Source organism: Boleophthalmus pectinirostris, unplaced genomic scaffold (assembly GCF_026225935.1).
Source record: "Boleophthalmus pectinirostris isolate CB_2022bp ecotype Guang Dong unplaced genomic scaffold, ASM2622593v1 HiC_scaffold_22, whole genome shotgun sequence".
NCBI classification, from domain to species: Eukaryota; Metazoa; Chordata; class Actinopteri; order Gobiiformes; family Gobiidae; genus Boleophthalmus; species Boleophthalmus pectinirostris.
The window spans coordinates 4,849,501-4,877,113 of NW_026571190.1; the positions used below are offsets into that span (position 1 = coordinate 4,849,501).

General features: G+C 40.6%; 1 protein-coding gene across 1 annotated transcript; it reads left to right on the top strand.

Annotated features, from left to right (window-relative positions):
- Nucleotides 1-37: 37 nt before the first annotated feature.
- syngr3b (synaptogyrin 3b) lies at nt 38-26,672 on the top strand. The gene is made up of 4 exons (XM_020917450.2): nt 38-142; nt 9,593-9,827; nt 18,726-18,871; nt 26,445-26,672. Exons 1-4 carry the CDS (start codon nt 38-40, stop codon nt 26,670-26,672), a joined length of 714 nt encoding a protein of 237 aa, XP_020773109.1.
- Nucleotides 26,673-27,613: the final 941 nt, after the last annotated feature.

Genomic DNA, 27,613 nt, shown 5'->3' on the forward strand with positions numbered 1-27,613 from the left:
CTCGCTGTGAGCTCTGATCCGGAGGAGGAGCGGGAGGATGGAGTCTAAAGCCCCGTACGGAGCCGCTAAGGCTGGGAACGGAAGCTTCGATCCTTACGCCTTCTTCACGCACCCGCGGACCGTGCTACGGATCCTGTCATGGGTAAGAACGGCTCACAGGGCCCGGCCATCCCCGCAGCTCACCTCACGTCCACATCTGTGCGCTGGCCTTGTACAGGATTAGTCTGCAGAGATGGGCCATTATCTCTTCAGACGTATGCTCGAGGTGCGGACGTGTCACAGACGCACTGAGCACACTCAGGTCCGGCCTGATGTCCAGCTGCATGTGCACGGAGCGGCGGCGGCGGCACTGTGCGGCTGTGCGCGCGTGTGCGCGCGTCTGCGTGTGTGTGGAGCTCTTTGTTAGCGCTTTGTCTCGGGTATCACAGAGCTGTCCTCTTGTCTCTGAGGTGAGGCTGCGCTCTGACTCACCGTCACTCACATTCTGCACCAGACTGACAATGCGCGTCCAGCCCGGACATGCGGCTCCGAGTGGATCTGTCACCTGCGCGTTAAAACCAAGAGCACACGGATAGGCTTATAGCCTACTGCACTCACGGGTATCTGTGATGGCCCTTAAACGCGTAGGCCGAGTTATACACGATTACTGACTAATGTTCACTCAGTGCAGTCGTGTAATTGCTCTTGAGTCAAAAGGAGCGCGCAGAGGGGAGGGGACACTTAAATAATAAACCTAATCACCATTTATTTCATATTATTCTATTATTAAAAGAGAAGAAAACATCATCCGTGCAGCACAAAAGAAGAAAGTGCTTCTTGTCCCAGTGTGTAGACCGACTTCATTTTGCACATCAGAGACAGAAGGTGCTTATAAAAACTGAACCAGTCAATCAAAGTGTCTTGCTCAGGGACAAAACAACAACACATGAAAGCCAACACTGAAACAGAAACTTCAGCAACCAACAATCACACAAATACAAACACTCGACCAGTCAAGGTGGGAGAAGATGGTCTTGCTCGTGGATACAAAGATAATATCCCGAACCATCAACCTTTGGACACTTAACACACAGTTGGAACCACTGACCCCACTGACCCCACTGACCCTACTGACCCCACTGACCCTGCTTAATGTGCATTGTTTGTGTGTGAGTGCAATTCCCAGTACTGTGTTACTTCATTCACTCTTGTCTGCTACATAACTAACCCCAGTGGTGGGAAGTACTCTGTTACTTTCCTCACTTCTTTCTCAGAGTATTTTATTTGACCTATAATTTCTTTTTTATTCCATTGATCATGAGTAATTCTTATGTCGTTCCTTCTTTTTTATGATCATATTTATTTATCACATGTAATATTATTGGTTTAAATGTTATCATTTAAAATTAATTTATTATTATTTTTTGTAATTTTATTAATTTGAATTTCATTATTTTTAATTACTTTACATTACAGGTTTTAATTAAAATTCCTGAACATCATTTTCACGGGGTATATAGGCAAAATAAATATAAAATGCAATAATTTAGATTCAAACATTTTTGCCTTAAGATATGATTTGTTTTTTCTAATTTATGCACATTATTATTGGAAATATCAGATTCTTAATTAATATTTTGTCCAATTACAATAGATCCTATGTTATACATGCTTAATTTTAAGGTTAGTTATTGATTAATTTATCCAAATAATGATTCTGATACCACAATGATAATTAACTCTCTTTCTGTAGACAATAGATGTGATTTTCAACATTAAAGGTGCACTGTGTAACTTTTCTACTAGAGTATGTGTCAGTCGCTTGTCTCCATGGAGATATTATTGCTTTGACTACAGTGTATGGCATTAAGCTTGTCTGTCTCCATGGAAACAATCAGGAGACGCCACCAGGCCGAGTAACAGGTGAGATCACCACGGTGCTTCAAAGCAAGAAGGTTCCAGGTTCAATCCCCGGTTCACCTCGGCCTTTCTGCGTGGAGTTTTCACTTCGTAAAAATGTCTGATTAGGATTCGTTCAGTGGATGGGTACTTTTTAAAATTTAACCAATAGAGGCTTTGCACTGTCACGTGTCCCCATGGCAACGGTTCCTACGCCGCCATGACACTGGGCACACTATGTCATTGACTTCAGCAGCATCGGAGAAACATGGGCAGGTTTTGTTGTGTATTTGGTTGTTCTAGACCCTCTGAAAGGGATAAAAGGATTCATTTCTTCACTATTCCTCTGGAAATGACTCATCAGGAGCTCAAACAAGGGAATTATCAAAAAAAAGATGCGGATTATGTCTAGAGAACATAAACCCCGAAGAGATTTCCTATGGTCCCATCAAGACACACTCACGTCACTTTCATCAAGGTATTTGTTATTTAAATGGTTTTACAGTTTATTTAATGAGAGAAGCACATTTACTGAACTAAAATGTAAAAAGAAAACATTTGCAGTGTGAGTGGCAGTAGAAACTGGATCTTCCAGCACATATAAACATGTCACTCATCGTAGGACCATGTTTTCTTTATTGTCTTGTTTATCCACAACTATGTCTTCTAGAATGAATCTCTTTTTGTGAGTGGATCTTTCTAATGTTCGCGAGGATCTTTTCATGACCGATTCTTTCGAGGTTCGGCTCACAGACTCTTCGACTCGTGCGTCATGTTGATCATAGGAGCCCAGTGTGGGTTTGTTAAATCGTAAACTAGAGCGGGTTTTCCTGGATAAATTAATGACATTTTAGTTCAGTAAATGTGCTTCATTCATTAAATAAACTATGAAAAAATTTAAATAGCAAATACCTTGATGAAACTTTGGGTGTCTTGATGGTTCCATTGGAAATCTCTTCGTGGTTTATGTTCTTTAGCCATAATCAGCGTCTTTTTTTTCGATAATTCGCTTGTTTGAGCCCCTTTTGAATAATTTCCAGAGGAACAGTGAAGAAACAAATCATTTTATCCTTTTCAGAGCGTCTAGATCAGGGGTGTCAAACTCATTTTGGTCCGGGGGCCGTATCCAACCTACTTTAATCCAAAGGGGCTGGATCAGAAAACTCATGTCATATAAACCCCAAAAATAACAATAAGTTCAAATATTTGTGCAGAGAAACACAAATCTATTACAGAAATCTTTTTTAATTGATGAACTCTTATTATACTATTATAATATTATGAACAACCTGAAACTTGAAGAAAAAATCAATTTCAACACAATGTTTTAACATTAACTTGTCTGCAAACAGGAATAAGTCTATTTTTGTTGTAAAATCCTGCACTCGGCTGCACTTTTCTCATTTTGGACATTTTTCTGATGAGGGTGTCACGGTCAACAGTCAAAACGATCGTCCTTTAAGAGCGTTTGGAAAGAGACAAGTCTTCATTTGTGCTGCTCTGGTGGGAGGGGCCACGTACAGAGACGCTGGAGACGCTGCTGCTGATAAACACCACAGAAAATTACCAATATTTTAATAGAAAATATAATTAAAATATTTTAGTAGAAAATCACCCAAGGGCCACATTAAAGGTCTTGGAGGGCCGGATCTGGCCCCCGGGCCTTATGTTTGACACCTGTGATCTAGAACAACCAAATACACAACAAAACCTGCCCATGTTTCTCTGATGCTGCTGAAGTCAATGACAGTGTGCCCGGTGTCATGGCGGCGTAGGCACCGTTGCCATGGGGACATGTGACGGTGCAAAGCCTCTGTTGCTGCTATTTGATCGAGGCGTATGTAATGCTGCAAACAGTGTTGCCATAGTTACTTTGAAATTGTAATCTGACTACTGAGTATTGATTACTTCTTTAAAAAGTAACTTAGTTGACTACTTGCTTTTAAAGGTAACTAAGTTAGATTACGAGTTACTTTACGTTACTGTTTTCTAGGGGTGTGCAAAAATATCAAAATATCGATATATCGTATCGTTTAATGCAATACAGTATCGATATCGTGGGCTGCTGTATCAATATATCGCCAAGAGTATTTTTTGGTATATTTTGCTACATTATTTTGTTACAGCTACAGTTTTGTTGTTTGTTTAGAGGAACAAAACTTGTTTATGCGACACATTTGACATTTTCACAGTTTTGATGATTAAAATGTTTGTGTTTCATATTAACTTTGCACAAGAAGTGGTTTAAGAAAGACACACACAGTTGCACAGCCATGATTTAGGCTTTTTTTTAATTTTTATTATTGAACCGTATCGAATCGATTTGAAATATATCATATCGAACCTAAAGTGCACTGTATCGAGATATGTATCGTATTGTGGCCTGTGTATCGAGGTATGTGTCGTATCGGCAACTTCTTAATGATACCCAGCCCCACTGTTTTCTTCGCACCGGGCGGGACCTGCTCTGTTAATGTGGTTGTGCCATGTTGTATTCTTGAAGGCAGACAACACTTGGTCTAAAGCACATAGTGTACAATGAACCTTAATGTTGCCATCCTTAGCTGAAAGAAAATCAAAAGAATGTTTGTATTTCCAGCTGCAAAAGTCGTACCTCTCTCCCTCCATTGTTTACATCTGACTCGTGGCGGAGCAGAGGTGACATATCATCATAGGAAATGTGTCACCAGAGACGATTTATATGATCTTTGGGGTCACAAAACCCACGTCGCCAAAAAATAAAAATAAATAAATAAACTTCACCTTGAAATGCAAAAATAGTAATACACAGTGTATTAGATAAGTAACTTAAATCGGACTACTGGTTTGGAAATAGCACTGCGTTAGACAACTCGGTACTGAAAAAAGTAATCGGACTACAGTAACATGTTACTAAGTAGCATGTGAGCGGCATCACTGGCACCAAATCCCGTAGGAAGAAGGACAATCACATCTTTCCGATTGAGAAAATTCACCAAACATTCTCTTTGTGCCAACTTTAAATCCTCGATCTCGGGAATCGTTGCCAACACAGAATGTTTGGTTTGTCTACATCCATCTTGACACTTTGTTTACTGTTGTGCTCTTCCACAAAAGGGACCCAGACAGGAGCATCAGTTTGACGTCATGGCTTCACAGCTCACAGCTGATTGGCCGGTGTGGTCTACAACCTCTGGGGTTCATGCAAACATCTAGTGTATTTTGATTCCTGACAGTCGCTGGAGAGAAATGAAATGGAGTGGAGGTACTGGGTGGTGCCAGCCTGGCAAGCAGTTTCCCCCATCAACCCAAAACATGCACCAGGGACGACAGGTGGAAATAAGCTCTAGTTCTACGACATGGCACAAAGCAATGTATACTGTGCACTGTCCCTGTCTCATAAATAAACTAAATAACAGGTGAGATGTGTGATGTGAAGAGACAATCCCCCTCACAGTAAAAATGCATGGATTTAAAAGTAGTAGAAGTTTAATAATATAATACACACAATATTATAATACTGTGGGTGACAGAAGCTCAGTTGGTAGAGCGTTTATCCACTAATCCGAAGGTTGGCACTTAGAATCCTGCTCTCGACATAGACATCATTGGTAGAGTTGGCTGGTTGGCTGATGTGATTCCAGCTCCCACAGATGAATGCTGTCGTTGTGTCCTTGGGCAACACACTTGACCCACCTCGTCCCTAGTGTGTGTGTACACTGGTGTGTGAATGTGAGTGTGAATGGGTGAGTGATGTAAAGTTCTGTGAGTGTCTTGAGGGTGGATAAGTGCTCTATAAAAATGTGACCAATAGGGCTGGGTTTCATTAAGAAGTTGCCAATATGATACATAAATCGATACACAGGCCACGATGCGATATGTTTTTCGATACAGTGCACTTTCGATTCCGTACGTGATATTTCAAATCGATTTGATACTGTTCAGTGAAAAACAAAGTCTAAATCAGCAGTGCCCCAAAGGACTACATGAGTCGCAGGCTGGTTTTAAAAATAGCACTGAACTTATTAGTGAGCTGTATCTACAATTACATTTTATTTTGTTGCTATTCTTTTTTTTTAATCACCCTTGCATTTATATGGATTTTAAAATGACAATATCTTAAAAATATGTTCATTATACATGAAGTTTAGATGAGCGAGTTGTTTTGTTTTTTTCAGCGCAGTTTATGCAAATGAGCCATGTGGTTTTAAGTTTCATTTCTGTAAAACATAAACAAATGTGTCAAAGCTGCATTAAACACATTAAAAGCTAAAACGGGCTGATGTGGCTCTGTAGTGGTTATGGTTTATATGTATGTATAAGATTTTAATGAAGAATCTGCTGCAGTGTAGAACTTGCACAATAGTGATTGGAAACGTTTGGTTTGATCTGTGCAGTGGATTGTGGGATACCTCATAGTTCCTTACTGTTGGTTAGGAACCTCTCAAGCTTCCTAAAGGAGCTCATGGTTGTTTGTATTTTTCCTGGGTTATTAGATGTACAATTTTTACACTTGTGCATTTGTAAGATTATGTCAAGAAACGGGCATACTCCATTTATAACAGGATACTCCATTTATAACCAGGATACTCCATTTATAACAGGGATACTCCATTTATAACCAGGATACTCCATTTATAACAGGGATACTCCATTTATAACAGGGATACTCCATTTATAACAGGGATACTCCATTTATAACAGGGATACTCCATTTATAACAGGGATACTCCATTTATAACCGGGATACTCCATTTATAAGCGGGACACTGATGTACATATAAACACACTCTAGAAGCAATGATGATAATTGCTAAGACTGTACTTAAAATTGTAACAATTACTGAGATAAATAAAGTGCTGAATATTGATCTCTTTTTCTCACCTCGCTGTCATTGTTGATAATTATTGTGATAAATCATGAACATAATCAGTGTCTTCACATAGATGATTATCATTAATCATCATTAATAATGTATCATTAAAGTTCAACTGAGCACATGTGTTATTTCAGAAGAGAGTATCAAACTGTAGCTCTTCATATGACTCAGTGCCCATGAAGTAGCTGGTTTAAATCATTGCTGTGATACTAAAACTCTACTAAGTTCACTAAGTTTGTGCAAAGTTAATATGAAAAAAAAAAAAGCATTTTACTCAAAACAGTGAAAATGTCAACACAATTGTAGCTCTAGCAGAAAATTATTTTGTAAAATATACCTAAAAATACTCTGTAGGAGCCATTTTTCTTTTGTTTAGGCTGGGGTTAATTTGGTGACCTATATTCAGCTTGGCCACAAGGGGGCAGGGTGGAGTCAAGCTCTATATAAATGCACAGGTGCCAGTGTACTGGGTGTATGGGTGACAGGAGGTCACACAGTTTTTACCAGTCTCCTTCTGGCCGGTGGTCGTGATGTTGAAATGAAGCCCCATGAAGCACTGAAGTGTTCCAGCCATTTGCTCGACTCTTGAGCCGATGCTTCAAGGTGCTTCATTTGCTCCACGGCGCCATCAAGTGTCCAAAAATATATATATAACAGGCAGATTGAAAATAGAACAATCAAGATGATCATCGAGGTTCTGATAGAAAGATTTATATTGAATAAATTAATGATTAAATATTTGAATGTTTGTGATTTCAACATAAAGAATGAATGTATTAACATAGAGTCTGTGTTCATCATATAACGGTCGGGTTAAAAGAAAAAGCAAGAACAAATTGGAGATCAGGATGTAATGTGACTGTGCTTGTGTTACTACTTTATGTCTGTACTTATGCCACAATAAGGACGGCAAAATAGGGTCATTTTATTCATTTTTATTTAAAAATATCAATTCCTCCACAGTATTTGGACTCAGACGGTTTCTTTTTTACAGAGAACTTCCCCTGCTTTAAAAAAAAAAAAAACCTTTCACAGCGCACAGATGAAGCAGGCGTGCAGAGAAAAGCCACTTGCTGCTCCATCACCAAAAAAAATAAATAAATAAATAAAAATCTCAAATAGAATGTACCAAACTCGCAATAACCCAAAACCACAAAATGTTTTGGGGGAATCCGTTGCCTTTCACTGGCCCTAATGCTTCCCATGCGCCAAATCCGTGAACCACTTCTTGAAGCAGTCACGTGGTCGAGCCGGGCAGCGAGGCTTCGGATGTCATCATTTTTGGCTCCTCCCCCAAATGAAGCGAGCCTCGAAAAACACGCTTCACGGAAACACCCCCTTCATTACTCGACACAGGCTTCGAAACCTCGGCACATCTCGTAACATCACTGGCCGGTGGTCCAGCTTTCACTACTCAACTCTGTAATATTATTGAACATCTATTCATCCATCCTACTCCTTTCTGCTTTATAATGTGCCAGTCTGGTAGCGCGTTAGGCCTGGATCCCCTGCACCCAGAAACGACTAAAGGTTAGGACTAAAATTGTGGCTACATACTCGTATAGTGATATACAGCAGCCCGCGACAATACTGTATCATCAAATTAAACAATACAATATATCTATATTTCAATATTTGCACACCCCTGTGATCAACCTAAACATTGTGGATTATTGCAGCAGCATCTCCATGGTGGCGTATCCTAAACCTGAAAAGTTACGCTGTGTGCCTTTAAACCATAGTACTTTCAAGGTTCAAGATTCTTTATTTGTCATTCAAACATGCGAGAGAAACACATGACAGAACGAAATGTGCTCCCCGAGGCCCAGTGATCCAGAAAGAGATAAAAAAAACAATAATAAATAAGCAATGTTAAAAAGTAAATACATTCAAAACAACAACATTTACCAGTTCCAATGAACAAGTAGTAAAAAAAAAAAACGTGGCAAGATAGAGAGGCAGCCCAAGCAGGAAGTCAGTGTGCACTGTTCAAAAGTCTGACAGCCTCAGGAAAGAAGCTGAACTTCAGCCGAGATGTTCTGGCTTTAATGCTCCTCAGTCTCGTCCCAGAGGCAGAGGAACAAACAGATGGTGGAGGGTGCGAGGGGCCCCCCATGATCCTGGAGGCCCGTCTTCTGCAACGCTCCTCATAAATGTCACTGATGGGTGTAAAGTCACATCCAGTGATCTTCTCTGCTGCTCTGACCACACGCTGTAGATCTGTCCTGTCCTGGGCTGAGCAGTGGCCGTACCACACTGTGATGGACTGGGTCAACACACTTCCACTCCACATCGATAAAAAGACATGAGAGCAGGGAGGCCTAGTCCAGCAGCCTTGAGTCTCCTCAAAAAATACAGACGCTGGTGGGTCTTCTTAACAATGCTTGCTGCATTAGTGGACCAAGTTAGTCTGTCGGGGATGTGCAGACCCAGATACTTCCAGCAGGACACCTTTTCAACTTCTGTGCCTATGATGTAGAGAGGCAGCGGTGAACAGCTGCTCCTCCTAAAATCCACTATCAACTCCTTCGTTTTAAAAAGGTTCAGACAGAGGTTGTTCTCTCTGCACCAGGTCTCCAGCGACTCTTTTCTATGCCCATATGGTCTTCTATCTGTGTAATCCCTCAGTGGTTCAGGTAGATTCCAGGGCTCTTATACTTGTTCTGATGCAGCTCAAGATGATTCAGGAAAGTTTCATTCCAAAGGTTATAAGTACATGAGCTTTTATTTGCATCAGTACTTTTTGATTCTACTATTTATTTAGCATTTGAAAGTAACTGGACTCTTAATTGAGCACAGATTTGTTCTACTTTTCCTCCTCTGACTGTGACCCTTCTCGTTCTCTCCTCTCTCAGGTTTTCTCCATTGTGGTGTTCAGCTGCATCGTCAACGAGGGCTACATCAACATCGGCAGCGAGCGTCTGCTGTGCGTGTTCAACAACAACGCCGACGCCTGTAACTACGGCATGACAGTGGGCGTGGCCTGTTTCCTGGGCAGCATCTGTTTCCTCATCCTGGACGTCTACTTCCCCTCCATGAGCAACGTGAGGGACCGGCGCCGCGCCGTCCTGCTAGACCTGGGTTTCTCTGGTAATTCAAGAAAATAGTTCAATAAAATGCACAACAAATATGCAAAAGTTAAAGATACACTGCAAATCTAATATCTAGGTTAGTTAAAATTAAGAACATTTGGCTTTATTTGAGTAGATCCTACCAATGAAATAAGTGTGTTTTTCTTATTTCAAGCAACATTCGATTTTGTTTCTTATTTTAAGGGCAAAGAGTTGTTTTTCTTATTTTAAGTGTAGCAAGCTGTATTTTCACATTTTAAGTACAAAAAGTCTTGTTCCTTTGGCAGATCATTTTACCTGTCAAGTGAAATTTACTCATTTCATGATAAAACTTTCTTAATTCAAGTCATCTTAACTTGGATAATTTATTTATTTATTTTTTGCGATATATATTATGCAAAGCTGGCTCTTGTGAGCTTTAAGCCATGTTAGAATGTTGTTACCTCTTCACAAACATGAGTTGAGTTTTGTTTCATGTGTAGATGTTTGAGTAAGTCTTTATTATACATTATTATAAGTTTAAAAGCTCCCCTTCACCTGAAACGAATGTTTCACTGTTAGACTGAAACGAATCACCGTATCACCATATTGGAAATGATCTACATCCAGGCACGTCCTTTCTGTGTCTGCAATCCTTCTCTGTCCACACAGTTTTGAGCATATTTGTTTACGGTTTACAGAAACAAAATTCAAAACCACATGGCTCATTCGCATAAACTAAGCTGTCAAAAAACAGCTCACTATTGTGTCGCTGATGCGGTTCAGCTTCTGTCGGACTAAAGAGACAGATTACATGTACCGGCGTTACGTAATCAGAATACAAATTATGAGTAGTACAGTAGTGAACTGTATTCAGTTACAGTTACTGTTTCAGTGAGAGGTAATTGGATTACAGTTGAAATAAACTGATTTATAAATATATGGAATATATATAAATATATGGAAATAATAAATGGATTACATGGCAGTATTTTTCTGTTTTCACATTTTGGGCTATATCCCTTTTTTTTTTTATTTTTTTTTTTTTTTTATTTTGATAATTCCACTCATTGCCAGAAACCCACCCAGAATGTGAACAATAACAGCGATGTAAACGTCTTGTTCACGTTGGTGGCGTCAGTTACACAATGGACGAGGTCGTTAATAATCGTCGTTGTTAATAATCTGATTCTGCATCATTTTGAGTAAAAAACATCAAATAGTACAGATTTTTACTGAGCTGGCGCCTTTATGTTTGTACTGAAAGTGATTTATTTTTTTAATAAACAATATGACACTTAACAGTAGAGTGGAGATCATTTAAAGCAGCAGTGATCTCATATAAAAATAATTTCTCTATCAATAATATTTTTAATCTGGTTAAAGAAAGACTGAGCTTTTTATTGTCTTTTAGCAGATAAAACATCTCATGTTAAGAGATGTCTTAGTCTTTGCTTCTCTACAGCAAACAGTTGCTTATTCATGGACAGTGTTGAGGAGTAACAGATTACATGTACCGGAGTTACGTAATCAGAGTACAAATTATGAGTAACTGTATTCAGTTACAGTTACTGTTTCAATGAGTGGTAATTGGATTACAGTTACTTTGTTGAAATACATGGATTTTTACATGGCGGTATTGTTCCTGTTTTCACATTTGGGGCTATAATCCTTTTTTTTGTTTGTTTGTTTGTTTTTGTTTTTCTCAGTAATTACACTCATTGCCGGACACTAAACCAGGTCTAAACCAGGTCTAAACCAGGTCTAAAACCAGGTCTAAACCAGGTCTAAACCAGGTCTAAACCAGGACTAAAACAGGATTTAACAGGACTAAATCATGCTGCATGGACCGTGTTTCCTCTTCTTCTATCAATAATATTTTTAATATGGTTAAGTAAAATCTGGGCTTTTTAATTTCTTTTATCAGATAAAACATCTTATGTGAAGATTTCCTCGTCTTTGCTTCTCTACAGCAAATCAAGTAATCCAAAGTATTCAGATTACGTTACTCACCTTAAGTAATTTAATGAATTACGTTACAAACTACATTTTGGGCTATGTAATCTGTAATCTGTAGGGGAATACATTTTAAAAGTAACCTTCCCAACACTGTGAATGGACATATATTGTAGCCTCGTCACGTTTTAGCTGTGAATTACTTTGCAGCGCATAGACCTACATCAGCGTATCATCTCTTTCTTGTTTTTGCTTGCCGCTTAGGGCTTCTGAAGAAAACTGTGCTCGTTTCTGTTACATAGTTTCAATCTATGACACCCGTGGATCATGAGGTTATAAATTGCACTTTTTAAATCGCAATATTCATCTAAAACGAAACTGCAGTGCCCAATGGGACCTGATGTCGCCGTTAATGTCGTGTCACAGCAAAGAGCCATGCAGCTGTTGACGCCTCCTATGAAGAGCTGCACTTCACTCTTGCACATTTTTCTCATTTGTACCAAAATGACGATGTGAGATTAAGAAAGTAAAACTGGAGAAAGAAGTACATACGTCACCGTGGGCGTGTACCGGTGGCGTCTTGAGCGTTTAAAGATTACTCATCATCAAACTCGTTCACAACAAGTATTCAGTCAGCTCCATGAAGCTACGAATACCCATGATGCTCTTGGCGTACTCCCCAGTGCTGCCAGCAGAGGTCGCCAAAACACACACAGGGCAATGTTGACAAAAATGTACAGAACAGGTTTTACAGAAGATAAAGAGATGACAAAATGTGAACGACGAACGCGTATGTGATTGTCAGATGCTGGAATAAATCGGAATGATGCGTCGGGAGTATCTGGTGTGGTTCTCTTGGATGTGAGACGGGCTGTTCCGAGTGTCAGCTGCGTGATGAAAAGCTCTGGCGCTTGTCCATACTGCCCCCGTTACAAACTGAATGAGGATCAGCAGGGAAATGATCCAACACTGGAGCCTGTTACATCATTTTTACTGCATATTCTACTGCATATGCCTCATTATTGCAAAAGAGAATTAAAGTCCTATTCTGCGAAATCGACTTTCCGGAGCTTTTAAGTATGTTTTAATTGTTTCTCTTCTCTTTTACCATCTTGAACTTGAATTTTCAAAACGCCATATTGCAGATGAACCCCATTTTGCACTACCACCTGTGCACGCGCGCTGTTCTCTACTTACTTTGTTCTCCAGTTTCTTTTTCTTAATCGGTGATACATGCGGGATGAAAAAAATTAAATAAAATCCGCAACTTACTACAGTGATGTGCAGCTCTCCACCGTGCCGACTCTTTGTGTGTGTTTTCCGACGCAAAACAGTGCGGCGCAGGACACATTTTGAATTTTTTTTGGCAGGATTGGGACTACACAATGTGGGAGCGGGTGGGTGGGATGATGAACTGCAGTGCTGCAAACTAAATATGAGTGTAAAGTCAAATATACAAATGATGAATGTAAGCATACACCTCACGGACACCACACGGACTGTCCCCCGTCCCCTACGCCGCACGGACTTTAATCCATCCCGTACACGGCCCGTGCGGTGCTGGTTGTAGGCATCAAAACATTTCATACTCATTACGTTGGGGCAGGTAAAAACAGTATTTGTATCTATACATCTATCTGTACATCTATCTATCTATCTATCTATCTATCTATCTATCTATCTATCTATCTATCTATCTATCTATCTATCTATCTATCTATCTATCTATCTATCTATCTATCTATCTATCTATCTATCTATCTATCTATCTATCTATCTATCTATCTATCTATCTATCTATCTATCTATCTATCTATCTATCTATCTATCTATCTATCTATCTATCTATCTATCTATCTATCTATATCTATATCTATCTATCTATCTATATCATCTATCTATCTATATCTATATCTATCTATCTATCTATCTATCTATCTATCTATCTATCTATCTATCTATCTATCTATCTATCTATCTATCTATCTATCTATCTATCTATCTATCTATCTATCTATCTATCTATCTATCATCTATCTATCTATCTATCTATCTATCTATCTATCTCTATCTATCTATCTATCTATCTATCATCTATCTATCTATCTATCTATCTATCTATCTATCTATCTATCTATCTATCTATCTATCTATCTATCTATCTATCTATCTATCTATCATATCTATCTTATATCTATCTATCATCTTATAACATCTTTATGAATGCCCATCCCTACTGTGAAGTATTCAGTATTATAGGCTAGTCCCATCCAATCACATCTGTACTTTTCATAGACTGTTGGATCAAATGATACAGACAACTGAAACTGAAAAATCAACAGGATTTATATGGGCAAAAAGGCAGGGTGCAGGGTGCAGGGTGCAGGGTGCTGGGTGCTGGGTGCAGGGTGCAGGGTGCAGGGTGCTGGGTGCTGCTGGGTGCAGGGTGCAGGGTGCAGGGTGCAGGGGTGGTATTCCGGTAATGTCCAAAACAGGGTCTGAATAAAATACGAAAAAACAAACTAAGGCAAAAAATGTTATAGACTAGAGTGCCCGGACGTCCCTATTTACCCGGGACAGTCCCAGTTTAGAGTCCTGTGTCCTCTGTCCCAGCAGATTTATACAAAACCACTGATTTGTCCATATTTTATACAAGAAATGTCCCGATTTTTGTCCGATTTTATACCTGCCAACGGTAAAGAGAAGCATAAATTGTCATCTGTTTAGGTAAAATACAAAAAAGCTGCTTGAAAATGACCAGAACACAACGAAAATGTGACTATACTGACTCTTGTTTCACAATTTTATTATTACCAACCACCAAAAACCAGGAACATCCCAGTTTTTGTTTTTTGTTTTTACCCACTACAAGAACATGTCACCCTCACCAGCTCAGGTGCAGGAGGGTCCGCTTGGCAGAAGCCTGATGCCCTCGGTCATCACATTTCTGAACCCCAGGCCCGGCTGAGTGCACTGTAATGTCTCCTGTAATGTGTCTGCGTGTGTTGTGTTGTTGCTGAATGTGCCAATCGAGCTCTGTGTGCGTGAAAATGAAGTTCTCCTTAGGGACAATAAAAGTCTAAAGTCTAAAGAGGGTGGCGCCAGACTCTCCTCCCAGCTCCAGGCACACGGAGACACAGACGGGAGCGGGAGACTGCATAAGTAGACTGACTGAGGATTTCAAAATAAAACACTGGGACATCCCGTTTTTTTGTTTGTTTTTTGTTAGTTTTTTTGGTGGTTGGTAGTAATAAAATAGTGAAACAAGCGTGTAATTAAGTTAAACAGTCACATTTTCTTTAAGTTTTGGTCATTTTAAAGCAGCTTTTCTGTTAAAATGATTGACAATTTATGTTTCTCTTTACTGTTGGCAGGGATCAGCTTGGTCAAAAATATGGACACCTGGGACATTTCTTATTTCAGCTGTTAAAGGAATTGTAAATCTTACTGTTTTAAAAATAGTATAGGTTCTATTCACACTTACGTCACAACCGGGAAGACGTTTGGAAACATGCGATGACAAATTCCGGCGGGTTCTGTTCACAGTAGTAAGTCTAAAAAAATGTAGGAAAAATGAGAAAATGTCCCAATTTTCTTCATCTCCGTGTCATTGTAGTGTTCTGTTATGTTCGACTCATCAACAATTCCAAACACACTTCAGTTTTCATCATTTCCCCACTGACGCACAACTCCGAGTGCATTGGGTACATGTGATTAGAAGAGATGAGGCGCCAAATTGATGACTGAAGATGACTCCAAACAGCACAGACTAGGGCTGTAACACGTTTGTACACGTTTTGGTACAGGACGTTTAGTGAGTTCGCACAATTTGGCTGCGTTCAGACTGCAGCCTGAAGTGACCCAAATACGATTTTTTGGCCTCTATGTTCCTGTATCTGATCTTTTAATGACAGTCTGAACGACACAGATCCGATTTTTTCAAATGTGACCCAGGCCACTTGGATATGTGCTCCTAAAACCGATACATATCTGATCTTTTGACATGTGACTTCAGTCTGAACAGCCAAAGCGCATTCATCCACCTACACGTTATCAACAAGACACAAACGTCACTATTCTGCGCTGAAGTCGGCGAAAATTGTTAATGAACTCTGTGTCACTGAAGTGAAGCACATCACCACTCACCACTCTTGGCTACGTCTCCACATCCACACGTTCCTTTCAACGGACGTCGCTGCCGCTGCCCCACAAAACACCACGGCCAAAAACCTCGTCCTTCTCCTTCTCAATCTCCTCCTTAAAACAAGTAAGTTGTTCATGTTCTGACTCCGGTACGAGAGGAACTTTAAAATCTCCAGGTGCTCGATGCTCGCGTCCATGTTTGGACAACTTCTGTAAACACAGAACACGCTCGCTGCGGTTGACGTCATCGTGTCTCCAGTGCACATGCGGGACACTTTTGGGTCGTTTAAAGGTTGTATAGAGGATTGTTTAAGGGAAGTGAAATACATTGACAGTTCTTTTTCAAATGTTGTGCATGTGTGACACCACCTTCCTCCTCCACAGCTCCCTCAGTAGAAACATCTCCTCCTCCCGCCTCTTTACTCTAGAAATCACGCTTGTTTACATCCAGTGTCTGTTCAGAATCACTGTTGAAGTTTCCTGTCTAGAAATAATTCAGCGACCGACACGTCAGTTTTTAGACCCTTCGTCTGCTTCGTTCGCACCATCGCTGGAAGAAATCTCTAAGAATCACCTCAGTTTGTCTTTGCTCTTTTTCTCCTTCTCTTCGTCTTTCAGCGACCTCAAAAACTGACTTTCTTTTGCGGCGAACTGGTCGTGGATTCTCATCCGCCGTCGCAACAAACTTTGCGCGAATTGCGAGGAAGCGACAGTTTTAAAAAGCCTCAAAGAACCGCTGCATAAACCATGTAATCCCCGCGCGATGACGAATCAGTTACACTAGAAACATAGGGAGTTTGATTGACAACCAAACAGCCAATAGAAAATGAGGCAGTCTCGTTTTCTATTGGCTGATGTTTATCTGGCCTCAACACGTCCACAATTGATAGATTTTCATTCTTTTTTTTTTTTTGGTCATAATTACAAAGCTGCTGCATCTATGTAATGGTATTTAAACTTTGACAATTTGAAACTAAAAAAAAAAATAAAAATCCTCCATACAACCTTTAATGTTCACACTGGTCACAAGTCACATTTAATTGGAAATGTGAACGACCTCGCAAAAACATCGGATTTCACAAAAAAATCGGAATTGAGCATTAAGCCCTGCAGTCTGAACGTAGCCTTTGTGTGTGTTTACATTCCACCACTACATGCGCAGCTACACGGAGGCTCGGCTGTTTAATATTCACGAGGGAACTTGTCCGTGATTGTGGTGTCAGTGTTTCCTGCAGCGCTTTATAGTTAGGGTGCCGCCTTGACAACAACTGCCCCCGCCTTGACTACGTCCCTCCAAACCATGTGAGTCCTGCAAAACTACGGTCGTCGTGCCGCGGTCCTCACTCTCGCCTTTCGCCAGCACGAAATCTCCAATCTCCATCTTACTGCAGACAATGTGGACAAGTTGGTTTTCTTTTATACAACTGAGACAAATCAGTGGTTTTGCATAAATCTGCTGGGACAGAGGACACAGGACTCAAAAATGGGACTGTCCCGGGTAAATAGGGACATGTGGTCCCCCTAAACATTGTCCATTCTTAACTTACTTTGCAGGTATCATAATCTGAGGGACTTCTGATGGTGCTTTTTTTTTCTTATGGTCATTTTCAAGCTCAGTTTTCTGTATTTTACCTAAACAAGTGACAATATATTCCCTTCTTTACTGTTAGTGGGTGTCAAAATGGTCAAATTAGGGACAACCGGGTCGGGGAACAACTCTTATTCTGACATACCCCCAACCCGACACACTGTCAGTCCAACAACCCTCCACACTGACGAGCCCCCATTCTGACACCGATGAACCAAGGACTAAGTCAGGACTAAAACAGGACTGAAACAGGACTGAAACAGGACTAAACCAGGACTAAACCAGGACTGAAACAGGACTGAAACAGGACTAAAACAAGACTAAACCAGGACTAAAACAGGACTGAAACAGGACTGAGACAGGACTAAAACAGGACTAAACAGGACTAAAACAGGACTAAAAACAGGACTGAAACAGGACTAAACAGAGACTAGGACTAAAACAGGACTAAACCAGGACTAAAACAGGACTAGGACTAAACAGGACTGAAACAGGACTAAAACAAGGACTAAACTAAACCAGGACTAAACCAGGAAACAGGACTGAAAACAGGACTGAAACAAAAACAGGACTAAACAAGGACTAAACCAGGACTAAAACAGGACTAAAACAGGACTGGAAACAGGACTGAAACAGGACTAAAACAAGACTAAACAGGACTAAAACAGGACTGAAACAGGACTGAGACAGGACTAAAACAGGACTAAAACAGGACTAAACCGGGACTAAACCAGGACTGAAACAGGACTGAGACAGGACTGAAACAAGACTAAACAGGACTAAACCAGGACTAAAACAAAACAGGACTAAACCAGGACTAAACCAGGACTGAAACAGGACTAAAACAGGACTAAACCAGGACTGAAACAGGACTAAAACAGGACTAAACCAGGACTGAAAACAGGACTAAACCAGGTCTAAACCAGGTCTAAACCAGGACTAACACTGGACTTGGTCAAATGGTCAAAACCGGGACACCTGTGACATTTCTTGTATAAAACTGGGACAAATCACTGGTTTTGTATAAATCTGCTGGAACAGGGGACACAGGACTCAGATCTAGGACTGTCCCGGGTAAATCGGGACGTCTGGTCACCCTAAGCACAAGAATTCTGACAACTGAGCATAATCTAATATATTTTGGAATGACTGAACTCACCATTAACTATTCTTTTGGGTTGATTTGAAAGTTCCTGCTTCACAAATCTTCGGTGTTCTTCAGACGTGTGACTGTTGCGCTCCCTCCTCCAGGTGTGGCGTGTTTCCTGTGGTTCGTGGGCTTCTGCTTTCTGGCCAATCAGTGGCAGATGACGTCCCCCGACGAGCTCCCGCTGGCCCAGGGATCAGACGCAGCCCGAGCCATCATCGCCTTCTGCTTCTTCTCCACCCTCTCCTGGGTAAGAAACAATACAACTTCTGTTCCCGTTGTACAGCAGCCGAACACGCTACTGGACATTTCAGTTTTTCTCAGCAAAAAGACTACATCAAAGACACGGGAAAAAGTTTAGACACTTCTAGTTACAGTCTGAATCAAGTAAAAGTAGCACAGAGCACATAACATTACATATGGACCTCTACTAATTGTTTTCTTTGCGTTGGGGATTATTTCAGCTGTTAAAGGAATTGTTAGTAGCTTGTCCTCTTACTGTTTTAAAAATACTATAGGTTCTATTCACACTTACGTCACAACCGGGAAGACGTTTGGAAACATGCAATGACAAATTCCGGTGGGTTCTGTTTGCTGTAGTAAGTCTGACAAAATTTAGGAAAAATGAGAAAATGTCCCAGTTTTCTTCATCTCCATGTCATTGTAGTGTTCTGTTATGTTCGGCTCATCAACAGTTACAACCATCAGTTTTCATCATTTCCCCACTGACGCACAACTCCAAGTGCACTGGTACATGTGATTAGAAGAGATGAGGCGCCAAACTGATGATTGAAGATGACTCCAAACTGCACAGACTAGGTGTGTAACGATACATGTATTCATGCTGAACCATTTTGTTAAGGAACGTTTGGTTCGGTGCGGGGCTGTGCACGAGTGAGTTCGCACAATTTCAGCTCTTTAATATTCACAAAGAACTCGTCCGTGATTGGCGCAGTGTTTCCTGCAGCTCTTTATAGTTAGGGCGCCATCTTGACAACAATTGCCCCGCCTTGAGTACGTCTCTCCGAACCACCAGAATCCTCACAAAACTACGCTCACCGCTCCGCGGTCCTCACTCTCACCTTTCACTGGCACTGAATCCCCCCGTCCCAGACCCTCGACCTCTGTCCCTAGTGGAAGTTTATTTTCAACCGCTGAGGACATTGTGTCTGCAGCAGATGTGCACTTACTGCAGACAATGTGGACAAGTTGGTTTTTCTGGTCAGAAATATGAAGGCTGAGTAAAAGTTCATATTGGAACTGTTAGTGCTGCACAAAAGTTTTGTTTAGTGTTTACAAAGAATTTTTAGCTTATTTGAGAATATTTTATTTAACTTATTAGTATTACCAGGCAGCACTTTGCATTTATTTTATTTTCCCATTTGTATAATGTTAAAACAAACTGTTGGTTTAATAAACACACAAATAAACAACAAGCAAATGGTTTTGCATTTTGTTCCCAAACTGAACTAAAAATGAACCGAACCATGACCTCATGGTACATACAGAACTGTGATTTTTGTATCATTACACTCCTAGCACTTACACACACACTCTTCATTTTACAGCTGATCACATTTACTTCAGTGGGTTTTATCACAGTCGGTCCATGAGTTGTCATCACATGTTTCCAGACGTCTTCCTGTTTGTAACTTGAGCGTGAAAAGAGACTATCACAATCACAGCTGAACCAGTGTTGCCAGAACCTTCACCCGCAGGCAGAGACAGATCCAAGTTTTCCCCCGTTTATGGACAGACTCATGTGAAACTCACAACCTCCAGAGTTCCCTCCCTGAGCTGCACACGCTGCACTAGCACTGACTCAGGATTGTCTGTAGTTTCTGGGGGTTAAGGAAGAGAATTTTCAGACCAGAGAAAGTCATTTTAGGTTTGAACCAACTGGATTTCAGAATTAAAACTGGCAACACAAAAGATTCTGTTTGCTGACTGGATAATTGAGAACTAAAACACCAAATTAAAACATAAATAAGTTAAGAGTAAATGAGTGTTAGAATACTGATTAGTAAAAGATTTGAACATGTTTAGCTCATATCCAGGGACACCTAGGACCTTTAATAATGTTGCCTTTGTTGTAATATTTTGGCATGTGTTTTAGAGTCTTTTTCACCCAGTTCAAGTTCAGTTCATTAAAATATGACCACAATTACCTTTTTATAGTTGTCAAGCCTTGATTCTTTTGATTTGCAGCTCTTGTCAATATCATCATTAGTACGATTTTGATCAAAATTACGTCGAGTTCCTTTTTCAGACGCTGTTTTTTAACTCCATGTGACCCCGTGTGCTTGTCCCCAGGGTTACCAGTGTCTCCTCACCCTGGACACCCTAAAGACCGTCCCCTTCACTGAGGACGCATACACACTGCTGCCATTAAGGACACACCCCTCGCTTAATATAGTCTGAGCTAACAGAGTCCACACAGTGACAGCTCCAAGTGTTTACCTCTAAAATCTTTTGTTAATTTGAGCTTTACTGGCTGGGTCAGTAAAAAGCTTATATTCAAATTCATTTATTAGTAGTCCTGAAGCAGATTGTTACTGCCAAAACAACAAAAAGTAAAAGAGACGTCGCATGCATTAAAGGACAGCTGGTCTGTGTAACATTCGTGCTTTTGAATTTCAATTAAGGACGAAAAATAATAAAATGGGAAAACAGTTTTCATTATTCTGCTTTCGTGTCAACAACAAAAAACAGATTTCGACCTCTATTTCCAATATTTAATTTCAAGTTTACTTCAAATAACACCAATCTAAAAAAAGTCTCGGTGTATATTTCAATTCTGATATTTTATTCTCTTTGGTTTATCTGAAGTTGTGCTGCTCAGCGCAGTGTGTGAATTCAGTGTCACATGAACAAAGGAGAGTTTATCACTGCTTCCTGTTTCTTGTTCAACAATAACTCTCTAAGACATGAAAGTAAAGGTGTCGCTATAAAAGAAGACGACATGTTTGTCCACAAAATTGCAATGATTTTTCAGGTAAGTTCTTCTAGTAGCAGAACTTCCAGGGCAAATAAACCAGAGAGTAGGGCTGTCGCGGTTAGGGAATTTCTCTTGCCGTGTGGTATAGCCCCCCTACCCCACCCCCCATCCCCTGGAGTTACAATATTTGGGAGAATATATGGGAGAAGTAACATTTGAACAAATGCCGCTGCATCTCTCAAACTCTCACTGTGACAGCTCGGGTCAGAGTCCTGCACCAGCTCGGGTACTTGCGGACTTAAGTGAGAGAGAACCCCGAGCACGTGGAGCAGGTGTCCACAAAGTGCAACTGGGCGACGGCTGCACTTACCTCCGTGCGGTGTGGACCACTGCGCCGGTCCTTTTGCCTGCAGTCACCCCATGCTCTACACAGGAGCACATTAGTCCTGGGTTAGTCCTGGGTTAGTCCTGGGTTAGTCCTGAGTTAGTCCTGTGTTAGTCCTGTGTTAGTCCTGTGTTAGTCCTGAGTTAGTCCTGTGTTAGTCCTGGGTTAGTCCTGTGTTAGTCCTGGTTAGTCCTGGGTTAGTCCTGGGTTAGTCCTGGGTTAGTCCTGGGTTAGTCCTGGGTCAGTCCTGAGTTAGTCCTGGTTAGTCCTGGGTCAGTCCTGGGTTAGTCCTGAGTTAGTCCTGTGTTAGTCCTGTGTTAGTCCTGGGTTAGTCCTGGGTTAGTCCTGAGTTAGTCCTGTGTTAGTCCTGTGTTAGTCCTGGGTTAGTCCTGAGTTAGTCCTGTGTTAGTCCTGTGTTAGTCCTGGGTTAGTCCTGGGTTAGTCCTGAGTTAGTCCTGTGTTAGTCCTGTGTTAGTCCTGGGTTAGTCCTGAGTTAGTCCTGTGTTAGTCCTGGGTTAGTCCTGGGTTAGTCCTGTGTTAGTCCTGGGTTAGTCCTGAGTTAGTCCTGTGTTAGTCCTGGGTCAGTCCTGGGTTAGTCCTGGGTTAGTCCTGGGTTAGTCCTGGGTCAGTCCTGGGTTAGTCCTGGTTAGTCCTGGTTAGTCCTAGTCCTGGTTAGTCCTGGTTAGTCCTGGTTAGTCCTGAGTTAGTCCTGGTTAGTCCTGGGTTAGTCCTGGGTTAGTCCTGGGTTAGTCCTGAGTTAGTCCTGGGTCAGTCCTGGGTCAGTCCTGGGTTAGTCCTGAGTTAGTCCTGGGTTAGTCCTGAGTTAGTCCTGTGTTAGTCCTGTGTTAGTCCTGTGTTAGTCCTGGTTAGTCCTGTTAGTCCTGGGTTAGTCCTGGTTAGTCCTGGGTTAGTCCTGAGTTAGTCCTGGGTTAGTCCTGGGTTAGTCCTGGTTAGTCCTGGTTAGTCCTGGGTCAGTCCTGGGTTAGTCCTGGGTTAGTCCTGGGTTTATCATGGGCACGGGCAGTAACAGGTGGAATGTTAACGGGTCCGGGCGGGTGCAGGTCTCTAAAAATGGACCCGTGCAGGACTCTGGGTGGGGTCACGTTGGTCACGTGCAGTGATCGCAGTGAACCAACATGCACTGCGGTGGACCTCTTAGTACCACAGTGATTCATTTCAGTGGTTATCGCGACAGCCCTTCAGAGAGAATAAAATATCAAAACTGGTGTGATTTGAAATAAACTTTATACTAAAAACTGGAAATAGAGCCCCTTTAATCATCTCAAGTCTTTACAAAAACATGCCCTCATTATGTTGGAGAAATTGTGGCACAGTGGAGGATCACTTACATGTCTTCTGGGATTGTCCAGTTCTTTGTAATTATTGGCAGGACATTAAAATAGAAATAGAAGATACTGTCTTGTGAACTCCCTACGGATCATCTGATGTATGTCAGGAGCTTTGTCAGAGAATGTATGAGTAAAAGATTAACAGTATGCTCTTTGTATTCTTTTGATGATTACACTAAAAATGAAAACTGTGAACTGGAGGAAACTGTCTCCTCCAACAAGGACAGACTGGACACAGAGACTGAAACAAAAGTCAACATAATGGAACAACCAAACTTCATCTGAAAATGCACTTATTCTTAGAACGATGGACTCAGGTGACTATAAACCTGAATAAAAATATACAACATTTATATTTATTTGCACTGCTGATCTTAAAAAAGTAAAGTTAAAGTCGACCTCTATTTCCAATATTTCATTTAAAGTTTACTTCAAATAACACCTATCAAAAAACAGTCTCGATGCCTGTTTTAATTCTGATATTTTATTCTCTCAGGTTTATATGAAGTTGTGCCGCTTGGCATTGCGTCTACATTCAGTGTCAAATGAACAAAGGAGAGCAACGAAAAATGAAAACTGTTAACTGGAGGAAACTCTCCCCTCCGACAAAGACAGACTGAACACAGAGACTGAAACAAAAGTCGACATGATTGAACAACTGACAGCCAAACTTCATCTGAAAATGCACTTATTCTTAAAACAATGGACTCTTGTGACTATAAACCTGAATAAAAATATATAACATTTATGTTTATTTGCACTGCTGATCTTAAAAAGTAAAGTTCAAAAAAGATAATGGAAACAGAGGTCGTTGTTTGACAGTAAAACAGAATAATGAAATAACAAACTGTTTTCCCATTTTATTGTTTTCATTCTTAATTGAAATTCAAAAGAACAAATGGTACACAGACCTGGTCCATATTCAATTATTTTCTGATCTGTTCTAATGTCGTTTCCTCATCACAAACAGACCTGGAGTTGTGTTTTGTTTCATTCACACATGTTTAACACACAAACCCTGCACACTGTGGTTTTAATCCCACCTTCAGTATAATCATCTAGTTTAGTGGTTAATAGGGATGTATCGATATCCAAGTCTCACAATACGATATTTATATTGATATATTGATATTTATTGCGATATCGGGGGAAAGCTCACGATATGATGGAGAGACTCACGATTAGGGATGTAACAATATTAGACTCACGATTAGGGATGTACATCTCACTGTATGATATTTATTGAGAGTTTGTGAAGGGAAAACTGTTAATATGTGACTTTTTCCTCTTAAAACGCCTTGACAAGACTTAATCCAAAGAACTAAGACTTAAACAGTGTTGGGGAGTAACAGATTACATGTCCCGGCGTTATGTAATCAGAGTACAAATTATGAGTAACTGTATTCAGTTACAGTTACTGTTTCAGTGAGTGGTAATTGGATTACAGTTACTTTGTTGAAATAAATGGATTACATGGAGGTATTTTCCTGTTTTCACATTTTGGGGTTATATCCCATTTTTATGTATTTATATTTTTTTATTTGGGTAATTCCACTCATTGCCGGAAACCCACACAGAACATGTGCAATAAGAGCGACGTAAACGTCTTGTTAACGTTGGCGGCGTCACTCACACAATGGACAAGGTCGTTAATAATCATTGTTAATAATCTGATTCTGTGTCATCGAATAAGAAACATCAAATATTATTGATTTTTACTGGGCTGGCGCCTTTATTTTTGTACTGAAGGTGATTTTTTATACATATATTTTTTAATAAACAATATGACACTAACAGTAGGTGGACATAATTTAAAGCAGCAGTTACCTCATATAAAAATCATTTCTTTATCAATAATATTTTTAATATGTTTAAGGAAAGACTCGGCTTTTTATTGTCTTTTAGGAGATAAAACGTCTTATGTTAAAATATTCTAGTTTTGCTTCTCTACAGTAAAACAAAAGTCTGTTCATGGAGACTTCGGCTCAACAGACAATTAGAAGAGAACAAACAAGAATTTTCTGGATGTGGTTGCTACATTCATGTAGTTTTAAAAAGTATGACAATATCAAGTAATCCAAAGTATTCAGATTACATTAGTCACTTTAAGTAATTTAATGGATTACATTACAAACTACATTTTGGGATATGTAATCTGTAATCTGTAGGGGAATACATTTTAAAAGTCACCTTCCCAACACTGGACTTAAAAGTCTTAGAACTGTTTTTTCTTCTTATAGTCTGCACTGAAATGGAGCAAAGGATCATGGTCTATGTAGTTCTCTGTCTTTGTTTTAAAAACTATTCCTGCACTATAACTCTTCATTTAAGCAAAGACACTTGTTGTAATTCGATATATTGCGACGGTCAACGATATTATTGTGAGAACTTTAACAATACGATATCACGATTTTTTGATTATTGTTACATCCCTAGTTTTTAACTTGAAAACCATCGCTTCATGACATCACAAGGTGGAACTGAGCATTTTGAGCTTTGGAGATGTAAACAGATAATAATAAAGAGTTACTCAAACATGCGTGAATGAAACAAAACACAACTCCAGGTGTGTTTTTGCAGGTAACAACATTCTAACATGACTTAAAGCTCAATTCTGTGTAATTTAGGAGTGTTAAATCTTAACAGGTTTCCCTTTCCTTCTCTCTGGAGTCAAGGAGGCAAGAATTGAGATGCAGCCGCAGACTAACACGCTCCTGTTACTGGCTTTTCAATTCACTATTTCATGGCCACGCATCTCTTCTATTTTCTTGTTTCCTCCTCAACACTTTGATTCCTAAACTGTTAATCAACTTTACTTAGCCGAGTCACTTACAAACAACTTTTTTTCCTAATCTAGATTGATACTTTGCAGTAACATCGTGCTGGGGGTTGTTGTACATGTGTTTCTTTAAACGAGTGTTAATGGTTCTGTTTAAGTGTTTGATTTTCAACAAAAATGGCAATAGTGACTGAGTGAAAAACGTTCTGGTGAGATTATCTTAAAGCTCAGATGAAAGTTTAACAAATCCTCAGACAGAGCAGTGCCTCCAGTTAGTATTATTGACGACATCAGCTGCAAAGTATCAGTATCCTTCACTAACGTGTCTTCTGCCCTCACTAACCCGGCGTGTGTCGTGTGTGTGACTAACAGGCCGTGCTGACCCTGAGTGCCCTGCGCCGGTACCTCGCGGGCAGCCAGGCCAACCTGTTCACATGGCAGCACCTGGAGCCCACCCCCGGCAACGTCCGCGCCACGCCGTACCCCATCGCCAACGGTGCCACCATAGTGACCACCAACCCGTACCAGGCCCCGCCCTTCACCGAGACCCTGGACCCCAAGAGACTGACCCAGCAGAGACCCATGGCCCCTGCCTTTTAGACTCACGGACAGCGCCGACGTTTTCATGCTTCTGGGCGGGGTCCGGGTCCGACCGCCGGCTCCGCTTCGTTAGTTGTGTCACGCGTGGAGATTGTCCTGTCACGACCACAGACACTGACGCTCACAGCTGTTAGCATTCTGTCTGTAATGTCTGTACAACGTCTTAGCTTGAGCGAGGCTAGGATACTAAACAAAAGACAAAAGAACATTTCACTGTAGAATGTACTCCAATATTAAGCGCCTAAACTACATGCATATGCAACAGCACATACATATGCAAGAGTCAAGTGCCATACCCAGAGGTATCCACAGCCCCACTAGTGCGCAATAAAAGCAAGAAGCATCACCATCCTGGAGTCTCTCTGCCCTAAACTCCACAGAACCATCTTATACTGCACCACACACACACACCACCACTACTCAAGTACTCAAGTACTCAAGTACTCAAGTGTTATTGTACTGCATGTATAATTACACACGACACACAAGGACGAGTTTGATTTACTTAAGTGCACACTACATAACTTTTCTGCTAGACTAATGTCTCCATGGAGATGTTATTGCCTCGAATGTTCTACAGTATTTACCTGGATCCAGGATCCACATGTGTGATCCAAAAACGTTCATTTTGTCTTCTTCTGTACATTCACTTCTTGGGTTCTTTTTAAACACAGTACAGTGGGAGGTGTAGTTATCTTGTTGACATGTTTCGGCTGCTGCTGCTGTGAGACGTCTTCAGAACTAGTCCAATAACTTTCATTTGGTTTTCAGATATTTTATGTTATTAGGTTCTTTTTTCAGATCAAGAGTTTGTTTTCATACCTGACAGTTTGGACTGCTCCCTGCGCTCTTCTTCAGAGTGGTCACATGATGTTGCTGTGACATGTCGCTCAGCTGATTTAAACAGGTTTTGGCGCTGAGGAAGTGGGACTGCAGATGGC